Source organism: Oculina patagonica, chromosome 1 (genome assembly GCF_052425735.1).
Source record: "Oculina patagonica isolate OP01 chromosome 1, crgOcupat, whole genome shotgun sequence".
Lineage (NCBI taxonomy): Eukaryota > Metazoa > Cnidaria > Anthozoa > Scleractinia > Oculinidae > Oculina > Oculina patagonica.
Genome location: NC_135758.1, coordinates 34076214 through 34086614, shown reverse-complemented (window position 1 = coordinate 34086614; position 10401 = coordinate 34076214). Strand labels below are relative to the sequence as shown.

Below are 10401 nucleotides of genomic sequence, written 5' to 3'. Positions count from 1 at the left end.
AGGCGGTTTATATTAAATCGCCAAACTTTGACTTGACTTAATAGAAAAGAATCATCACCTTCCCACGTACAGTCTGTAAAATGATCAACTGCTCTTTAATGGAACCGGTATATGAAAGTTAATATAGCTTAGCTTAGTGGAGCAGTGCCTTTATCCCAGCGATGAGTTTGATCATAGTTTGTCCAATTCCACAGCCAGGTAATTTGTACAGGCTAAGACCTTGAATCCGTTCTTTGTTTCTTAGTTCGCGATATCCTCCATGTAAGTCTAGATCGACATTTTTGCATATTGAATTTATTATGACAAGATAAACAAGGGGAACCCCCTTATGAATTTTAAAGAGATGACATCACGGTTATTTGCAAGCTGTTTTACACTCGTCACGATTACCGTGCGTGGCGTACAGTCACGCGATGAAATAATGTACGTGTCTCTTAGGATCGACCCCGCGAAGGCTACGTGTTCGTCTGCTGACAGTCTGTTTAGTACAGGTTTTGTCAATATTCTGTGGTCAGAATTTTGTCGAAGTCAGTCTCAGGTAATGGCAAAATGTAATAGTCATTAGAATTCCTTTTCAGTTGAATACGATCAAAGCTCCAAATTGACAGTATCCGATCGCTGATAATCATGTAAAATTTAAATATAAAGGGAACACTCCTATTAAAAAAACTGCATTCCTTTATTAAAATAGCTGTTGGGTCAGCAAACATTCTACTTTAGTCCGAGAATGCGTATTTATTCAGATTCAAGTGGGCGAGATTATTGTAATAAATTAAATTAAAATAACAGAACATTTCACTCGAATGATCGGGATACACATGCATTACTACCGAAATACATGTATAAAGATGTATGTACATTACTATAAAGCCACATCAGTCAGCTCTTAATTTTCTTGTATTCTGCTGCATTTTCATATTGCGAAGAAAAACACATTTTACTTCAAGGAATCATATTCCTCCGTCTGTAGGCTAGACACAGTGGAATAAAATTTATTTAGGAATGAAATTACTAACTGAAATTCTTGCCGAAAAACGGATTTTTTCGTTTGGAACACAGTGAACAGTAATTATAACATTATTCACAACATTCTGTGGCTGTACATCATATAACGGAAGGGCTATGTAAGTAAATCATTTCAACAGACATGAACTAAAATATCAAAAGACAAGGAAAGGTAAAATCGTACTTACGGGTTATCAGCAACACTAGCGAGCTGCACTGTATTCAATTCAACACGAGAGTAGATAATATCACTATATATATGTATGGTTTGGATTGACTTAAAATAGATTATTATTTATAGATTCGCATTATTTAATAGACTTGGTAAAACGCCCTGGCTTCAGCTTGTATTTCCCTTTTCCTTTTTATCCAAATCGTTCCCACTTTGTTGCTATTTGTACTATGTTTATTTATATGGAATATTTATACGATTCAGCTCTTCTTCTGCTCTCTGTAGGCCTATAAAGGTTCCAAAGGATAACTGGACTAAGAAGAACGGGAACGTAGCGCTGTTACAAGCCGAAGGTCAAAACACTACAGTTGTAACATGTTGGATTGGTTGAAGTTCTTGATAGTTATGGGATACTGCATTGACATTTTGTGCATTTTTAGTATGCAAATGCAAATGCGAGTTCATGGCTTTGTTTTTACAAACATTACATGACGTCATGTGGTTTTCCGTCATGTCACGCGAGTCTCTCCCACCATCACGACCCTGTTAATGGAATTGTGGTCTTTTAGTATATGTTGCCCTGATAGGAAGTCACATGCCAGACTGAGGACTGGGCAAGCGATTTCCACGCGCATTTTCATCTTTCTCAACTTTAACCAACTGTACCAGAAATAAAAGTTAGTGTTTGCCGGATATCACATGATCCCGCAAGGGTGCAGTACTCGCGGCGTACGGGAAGTTTGACTCCCGCCCGGGTTGACTCGCGCCCATTACCCTCGTGTTGTGTTCCTGATGACATGGAAAGGGCCGGGCGCCCGCTGCTACGAGAACAACACCGTCTGTCGTCATCAAGATCAAATGATCCTGCGATGAAATTTTTTAATTTTACTATTCGTTTGGAAAATTTAGCTCCTCCGAGTCTGGTGGCCGAATATTACAACATTAGAAACGTTTCAATTCGACTAGCCTTATTTTTAGAGATTGTAAGCAAACAACAACAATCTTAAACACTTACAAATAATATTTTAATACATATATAAGATTACTCGTAAACTCTATCAATTACTCTGTTCTCAGAATATTAACTCCACAGAGGCATGTACCTGCTTTCACGTGAACAATCACCAGTAACTTAATTCTATATTTTTTATTGCCGCTTACGATTCCATGCATTCATGCATTTACATGTTTCTTAAATCAGAGAAGGCAGTTACTTTAATTATGCAGACACAAATCCTCTTGTTTGAAGAAAGCTTCCTTGTTTGTCACCTAACTAGCCTTTTTACGTGCAAAAGTTTTTCACTTTCGTGTACGCATTTTCAATAGACATTAATACGAAAACAGCAATTGTAACAATCTTTTTTTGTTAACCCAATGATATTTATATCACTGACACGATCCACAAAGAAAACTTAAATTTCTGCAGTATCAACCATAATCTTGAGAAACATGGTGTCATCTCGGACATACGCATGGTTGTTTAACTCCGTTAGAGGACAGAAGGTTGGACATCCACTGGCGATATTCATTTCCCTTTTCGGTCTTTGAAACGAATTGCTGCTCGGATCAGGTCTGAAGGCATCGATCACGTGTTCGACTTTATCCTGGTCCAATAACATGAAAGTGACCTTCTGTCTGAATGGCCAGCGGAGTAACGCGTCATACTGACCGCGCATGACAACAAAGAACACTGAGATGTGGGTACCCTTGCCCAGGCCATCTCCGTTCAAGTACAAGCGCACGCACATCTTGTATCCATAGCTGCTTGAGTAGAAGCACGGGCTGTAAAGAGACACTTGACTCCCGGTGATTGCGTCTTGCTTCTTTCGAGCGAAGTCGGAGATTTTCCAAAGCAGTGTACCATTATAACTTGAGACTTCCTTCTGTTTGACCTGCTCTTCCAAGTCAGCTAGCAGCACATTACGCATGCCCAGTGTGTGCTCCATAGACTCAATATGTCGCTGTAATTTTCGTATTGTTTCCTTGGAACTTTCTTGTTCTCTTTTTAACGCGTTCACCTGACGCTCCAGATCTTCACTGACTTTGTTCCCTTCAATCACAAATACCTCAAGATCAGCAATTTTGGCTTCTTGATTGTGCGCTTTTCTGGACAGCTCTTGCAGCTCATTTTTCAAATTAGAACTTGAACCGACAGGCAAAGTAGGCTGGCCTGTAGCGTTCTCTAGCGATCTGATACGAGAATCTTGTTGATCTACTCTTGTCTTCAGGGTCTTTGTTTCCACCAGTACTGTTTCTATTTGTCTCATTGGCTGCTCGAGTTGCTTTTCAATTGGGATCAGAGAACCGTTGGTCTTGTTTGTCGATGTAAGATGTAAGGTGTTGCTGACGAGTGATGATAACTCTTTGACATGTTGAAGCATACAAGTTACGTGTTCCGGCATGCACTCTTTGATGTGACTCACCCTTTCACTTAACGCCATGACCTAAAAGTGATAAAAACGAAATCTTAAAAACTAATCCAATAGCTGAAAATATAGTGTCGTTATACCATTTCTTTCCGAATTTCTTTAGGTTACAAACAAAAATATTCTCCACAAACTTTGCAATTACCCCTTACCTTGAATATATACCCTTCCACTGTCTCCTCTGAAGAGACTCATTTAAAGTGAAAAGGATGGCACGAAGGACGTGGGGTGCGAGGGGAGTTCACAAGGGGGCCACCCACATGCGCGTGTTTAACGCTTTCCCTAATTTCTTTGTGCCTTAAAGGAAAGACAAAAGTAGGCTCTGGGAGGTGTGCCAATCCGGCCCTCAAAACGGGTTTTGGTCAAAGTTGGCTGATTGGATGGTAGCTTTAAATTGCTGTTGCGGGACACTTAGCCTATCTATTGACATGATGGCCGCATGCATGTGGCGAGAAATAAAGCCGGAGGAAAACTGTTATTCTGCCCACCTCATCTTTAGCACCGGGTATATATGAAAATCAACTAATGATGTAAATTGGTCTTACCATACTCTCACCCAAACGAAATGTTAAAATTACAAGACTCAGACTTTGGTTTTACCTTGGTTTCTTTGCATCCAATTGCCTTAAAAGGACACGCTGTTTTCATTTCTTCACATTCGCCAACAATTGGATCCAAGTGGACAGATATCTGCGAAACAAACAGTTATTAGCTTTAACTTATGGCTACAATTAGCATTAAATCTTCCATGGTCTGAATTTCAGGTTTATTCAATATATATAAAACAACGAACTGTCTGTTGGTGTAATGCCAATGTAAGGTTTAAGGAAGTATTAAACTTTCAGAATACGGCTGTAGATATACTGCAGTGGAAACAGACGAATGAATCTTCTAAGATGAGTATATATAAAAGAAATACTTCGCCTTGCGGCATCTTTGTTTCCTTTTTACTTTATAATTAAGCAAAAAAATAAAATAAAACCCTTTTGCTGCATGGCTGGTATTGAGTTATACCTGGATGTATTGTAAAGTCAAATTGTGTTGTCCCTACTTACCTGACACCGCGGGACATCTTGTTTTCCACATTCAGGACAGCACTCTGGATATTGAGGACAGTCAGTTTGGTGGTGACGCTAAAAAAAAAAAAGTCTATTAGGAAAGATGTCTGGGATGTTTAGCAATTGAATCAAGACTGCATATTGTCAGTAGCTAGAGGATAGACATCATTTTAGTCAATTAGAAAGCTCTTAGAATATAAGAAAAGGGAAGCCTCGATCCAAGTGGCCCATACTTACCGGAGTTTATCCCGGTTTCTGTAGCATTAAGTGGCTTTTACACCCCCACGAATGGGATGCTAGTCCATTGCATGGTACCCCAAGCATTATATCGCCGGTACCTATTTATACATCTTGGTGGAGAGAGGCACTATGAGAGTAGTGTCTTGCACAATAACACAACACCGGCAAGACCCCGGCCAGGAATCGAACCCGGACCGCTCGATCCGAAGTCCGGCGCACTAACCATAAGCCCACCGCGCCTCCCGATCTAGAATAACCTTTGCAAAAATTGGTAAAGAGCTTTATTTGACAGAAATGATAATGAATACCGGCTTGGCTGTCTACAAGATCACAGTCTGTTATGGTTGTAAATAAAGATCGTCGTAATCTGTTGAATTGTTTGATTGCACGTAATCGTATGGGTTCAGCGTTTCCATGCAATGTTAATCTCTACATGCAGTTTTACATATATATGTAGAAGCTTGGCACCCTAAAAAATAACAATTGCCATATACCGTCATATCAACCACCACGATCCTTTTCTCACAGTAACTGCATAACACTTCCCTGTAGTCGCAACTGTTTTGAAGATGATTAGCCAGGTCGAATCTTTGCACCAATACTCCACATTTGGGATGAACACATTGGATTTCTCCAAATTCACAGATTTGTTCATGGTCCTGAGAGGAAAAAAAAAGATGCGGTAAGCTTCTGAAAACGGTCATCACGTTGAACACGCCCCAACATCATCAGACGTAAAATTAGCGTAATTAAGTCTATAGACTTATTGTAACAATCGTCTATTCTTAACACCAGAATGTATCACAGTATCACTTAGGACCTAGACCTCGTGTTCCACAAATGACTATTAAATCAAGAGTATGTGTCTTCTACTTGCAAGGTAGTAGGATGTATGCAGGAATACAATTAAAACAAATTAATATTGAAGGTGGAATGAATACCTGACGATGCTTTATTTGTCCTTTCCACTGGCATCCTTTGTCAAGACGAAAACAGTGAAGCTCCAGTAAGAGGATCTCACGCTCGACAAATTTATCTGGAAAAACCTTTAACAAGAGGCAAAAAAAACTTATTTCACTGGTGGATCTAGAAGAGCTTAACAAGAGGAGGGGGGAGGGCGTGGGGCGGCGCAGGGACAAGGAAAGGGGGCGAGGAGGCAGTCAGGTTGGGCTCTTTTTTGGCCCCCTTCCTAAATCCGTCGCTGCTATCACTCATGTATTTGTAAGCAGCACTGTAATTGGACATGTACAACAAACAAATTCATGTGTTCAGTTCCACAAGCTCATGTATGAGGACTATACAATAGAATGAGTGATGTTTAAACGAAGAAATGCTGCGAGAATAACCAACCATTAACTGTAGTTTTAAGACAAGTAACTTACTTCTTCCTTTCTAAGCGCGGTTCTATCAGCAACACACTCGGGTGTTTTCTTACTGCGTGAAACGAAAAGAAATACACATAAGTACACACAATAGCTGATCCTCTTCTGAGAAAAGCCCGTTATTATTTTCACCCAGGGTTCTAAAGGATAGGCGTCTATGACTAAACAATAAAGGAAGGCTAAATAAGACTGCATCTGTCGTCGACAACCGGAGCCCAAAGGGCACGGTTCAAAATTGCGCGCAACTGAAAATTGAAAATTGAAGGGTGTTTCTTATAGGGTGTCCTACGAGCGGTAACCCCGATGGTGCAACTTATAGATTACACGCAATGTTGCACCGGGTGTGTCCGAGGCTAGTATACTCACAGTCACAGTCATGGACATGTATAGTCACGCTCCGACTTATAGTCACGAACTCGGATGACACAACTGGCACAACTGCTAAGCCTATTGATAAAACTTCTGTGGGAACCGTCTGTAATTCATCTCGATCTTGCCAGTATTTATATATGCATATATTTATGCCAGTATGACAAAATATAGCAACCTTTAGATCAAAGGACGAGTACAAGTACGACTCTTTACTTCCAGACTAATGCCGTTCCCATTAGCCCCTGATACTCCCTTCCGCTGACCAGTAAATCGACGTTCTGAAAACAAGATGATGTTGGCACAAGCACTAGCACTCGTACTTTGATCTGAAGATCGGGATCCCTAGTAACACTGGAACTGATGTGTAAAAATAAAGAATTCATCTGACTTGCTGTTAAATGACACTGTTAATTTGCAAATCAATTGACTTGTATTACTAATGTTAAGCTCAAGGTGTGCATTTTTGTTTTCGTTTTCGAGCCGACCCAATCAGTCGTAAATCTGAAACATTTTTTAGTCCCAATGGAATAAAGCCAAAAACAAAATGATACCAAGATGAATTGGCTACAAAACAAAATATTACAATACAATAATTTTCTCCCTAACCTCTCGGCAAGTGCGGGTTATATTCACACCAAACAAATCAGTTTGTATACCTCGATATCCTTCTTTATGTCACAGTATTTGTTTTTCAATTTAGCTCTAAGTAGGTTCGTCAATGCAATCCTCCTTTAACTATTCTCCTATATTTTACCGGCAAGTCACGGGCTGCAAGTTTTACAAGGGTTCTTGGTGGAGTGTTATAATTAGCTTGATCGCAAGCCCAGGGCCATAAGACCCATAAGACCATATTGGCAACTTCAAAAGATTCGCTGTTACCTAGATGTCTCAAGACGTCATATATAAGATATAAATAGTTGCGGGGAAAAGGTGTCCGCATGATGATAAATCCCATACTATAGCAGGAAGTGTAACCGTGACGTTGATTTCAACTTTCAGTTCATGATCAGTTGATGACCATTCGCAGCATAAGTCGGACTATTCGAATTGTTATCGTAACTTGATATGATTTCTATAGTACATAATCGTAATCAAACAGAGTGGAATGAATTATTGAAGTCGCCTTTCACATACTTTTTCACTTCTTCACAGAATCTGTTGTGTTTGTTGCTGATGCTATTCATAGTATAACAGGCATCAGATACAAGTTTCTGCTCGATTTACTGTTGTGGATTTCGGGTTTCATTTCAGTGGTTTTAAAAGCTCTCAGATATCGATTAACTATATAATGGAAGAGCGGGTTTAATCATGAGTCAATACCTTAGAATTGAGGTGATGCATTCTCTGCAGTAGCGATGTCCGCAAGATGTCTGAACTGGCTCTTTTAGTACATCACTGCACTTGGTACACAAGTGTTTTGGATCGATCTTGTCTCTGTCAGCTTCTGCCAGTTTATAACCCATTACTCTCCTGTTCTAATCCAAACAGAGTCTTCCCGTTAGTTTCAGATTAGTTCTCGTTATTTACTAAGCAACTTTAAACATCAGAACTACATGCATTGCAGTATTTAAAGCGGATACACATTTTAAATTTCATTATCGATATGGTAATAATACTAATTATAATTACTATGCAAAAGTCATTTCAAAACACACTTGACGGCTGACGGTTTCTCAAAAGTTATCACAGCTATATATGAATGGATTTATAGACGAACGGCCAGAAGGAAACAGATCTAGAGTTTACGTACTTTGTAGCTCGCTCCAATTTTCTATGAGAGGAAGTTGTATTTCTAAATGATCTAAAAATATCAGCTGGCTAGAACAGGATCATTACCATTGTCTATGGAACTGAGGTGATTTTAGTCGGAAGACCATAGGCCAAAATTAAACAAAATGGAAAAGAATAGTAGGGAAAGAACGATCTATATCCGGATAACTTACCGGTCTTGTGTCCCTTAAGGCCAGGGAGCTCAGTACAGGAGCAAAAACATATCGTGAACTTTTTGAGACTTTAAAGACAACATTTTCATCGTTTAACGCAACTGCAGCTTTATATGTCTGATAACATTTGTGACCGACTAGAAGATTTATTTCAGCGCTGATTAATTAAAAAATAGGTGGAATCAGATTCGACAATTTGTAATAGAAGTGCTATTACAAAAATAAATAAACCAGGAGAAATAACTCTGTTGACTGGTCAAGAAATACGCTTGGTTTTTTACTTTGAGCTGCGTCCGGAAGTGGCGCATGATGGGGCTTCCGTTTGGTTTCGTTACTAAAAATAGACCATTTTATCACAGGAAGCGGAAGACATCGGAAATTTCATTGTTTTGACTGGGAGTGTAATATCAAATATCTAGAAATATCAAACTAGCCTGCGAATACAGCCGCCTCTCATTCGCGTCCCGCAACGAAGAGTGAAAACCAAAATATATTTTTTGCAGACTTTCATCTCGAAAACTCAAAGTTTAGCTACAAATTATTTCAAATAGGCCATAGTCCGATTTAATAATACAATTACTATAAAGTATCATAGTGTCTTGTGGACAACTACCAATTCTTACTTCTGGTCTGCAGTTGTCCGAGAATTTTATACAGAAGTGTCAGTAGAATGTAAACCACGACATTAGTATTATTTCCCATTACAATGTGAGTTCAGCAATTTAGGCGAGACTATTCAGCAGTTTCAAAGTTCTCTCTCATCTTGTCAGATGCGTTTTCACGCAATCATAACTTGCAAAACTTTGCCGCTTATGCAAAATAAAACGAATGCACGGATCCGGACCAGCGATGCCTAAATGAACGATTCAAACGTTATAAACTACCGTGGCTATCCATTGACCGTTGTCCCTTCAACTAGAAATTAACGAATTTAAATAAAAAGATAGCAAACCTTGACAATTTTAATTTAGTCAGGACTCATATGAAAGTATGTGACTTACCTCAACTAATGAAACAGCAGCATGTTGGACTCACCAATCCTTTCGTTTTGTGCTGACAAGTTTCTCAGGCGGAGTAAGATATTCAATTTTTATTATGGCCGGGAATTCCCCTGTTTCAAGTTAATTACCACTTTGTACACTTAAACCTATATATACATTCCTTTCACATTGCTATTTTCAGGAGATTGATTCCGGTTGTTTCGATAACGAACACCCCGTCGTTCTTTGTACATTCAGTTGAAATTGCACTGGAGACCACCCAAAACTGTTAACTACTGTAACCACGGTAAAAGTTGGAGTTATACTCAGACAACTGTCTTAAATGAAAGGTAAAGATTACATAATCAGGAAGAAGATATTAGCGACTTATAATTAAGTCGTTTGAAAGTAGTATTGATTACCTTTCGTTTTCGTTCACGCTCCTGTGCATGTTCACGCCCAATGATGTCGGGTACGAAGTAATTCCAAGAGTTTGCTTGTCAGTGCACTGTAAACTACAGCTATTCACTGACAGCTTCCTTCAATTGTTTATATATAAATAATAACTAATTTAAAAACAAAACAAAAAACATTCATAAATAATAATAATTCTCGTCACAAGGTCTGAAATTTTCGACCGCATCTCACGGTCTTCTTCAAGAGTGTGAGTCCCGCGTTGTCACGTGGTTTCATGTTTGTTTACTCACGTGAAAACAAGTGGTTGAAAATGACAGGTAATTCGTAGCGCCCATCTCTATCTCAGGCGGCAAGTACTAGAATCCTCGACAAAAGTCCTTGCATTGGGACATGTAACAGCCGGCCC

At 39.2% G+C, this 10401-nt stretch overlaps 1 protein-coding gene across 2 annotated transcripts; it reads right to left on the bottom strand.

Annotated features, from left to right (window-relative positions):
- Positions 1–2572: 2572 nt before the first annotated feature.
- On the bottom strand, positions 2573–9751 carry LOC144665658 (TNF receptor-associated factor 2-like). 2 transcript variants are annotated; one of them, XM_078526943.1, is made up of 8 exons: positions 9600–9751; positions 7976–8125; positions 6284–6335; positions 5843–5947; positions 5396–5560; positions 4659–4736; positions 4204–4293; positions 2573–3621 (listed from the first exon to the last, which is right to left on the bottom strand). In XM_078526943.1, exons 2-8 carry the CDS (start codon positions 8116–8118, stop codon positions 2590–2592), a joined length of 1665 nt encoding a protein of 554 aa, XP_078383069.1. In that variant the 5' UTR covers positions 8119–8125; positions 9600–9751; the 3' UTR covers positions 2573–2589. The 2 variants fall into 2 exon arrangements, with proteins under 2 accessions (XP_078383069.1, XP_078383060.1); XM_078526934.1 differs by lacking the exon at positions 9600–9751 and adding an exon at positions 8599–8682 and having other exon boundaries at positions 7976–8130.
- Between the last annotated feature and the right edge of the window lie 650 nt (positions 9752–10401).

What these genes read in the sequence shown, in the direction of transcription:
- LOC144665658 (XM_078526943.1), bottom strand. Translation starts at nt 8,118, where the DNA reads ATGGGTTATAAACTGGCAGAAGCTGACAGAGACAAGATCGATCCAAAA. An exon ending in TGCATCACCTCAATTCTAAG is followed by an intron (nt 6,336 to 7,975) that starts GTATTGACTCAT and finishes CGTTTCACGCAG; the next exon opens with TAAGAAAACACCCGAGTGTG. An exon ending in TTGGATGCAAAGAAACCAAG is followed by an intron (nt 3,622 to 4,203) that starts GTAAAACCAAAG and finishes TATCACTTTTAG; the next exon opens with GTCATGGCGTTAAGTGAAAG.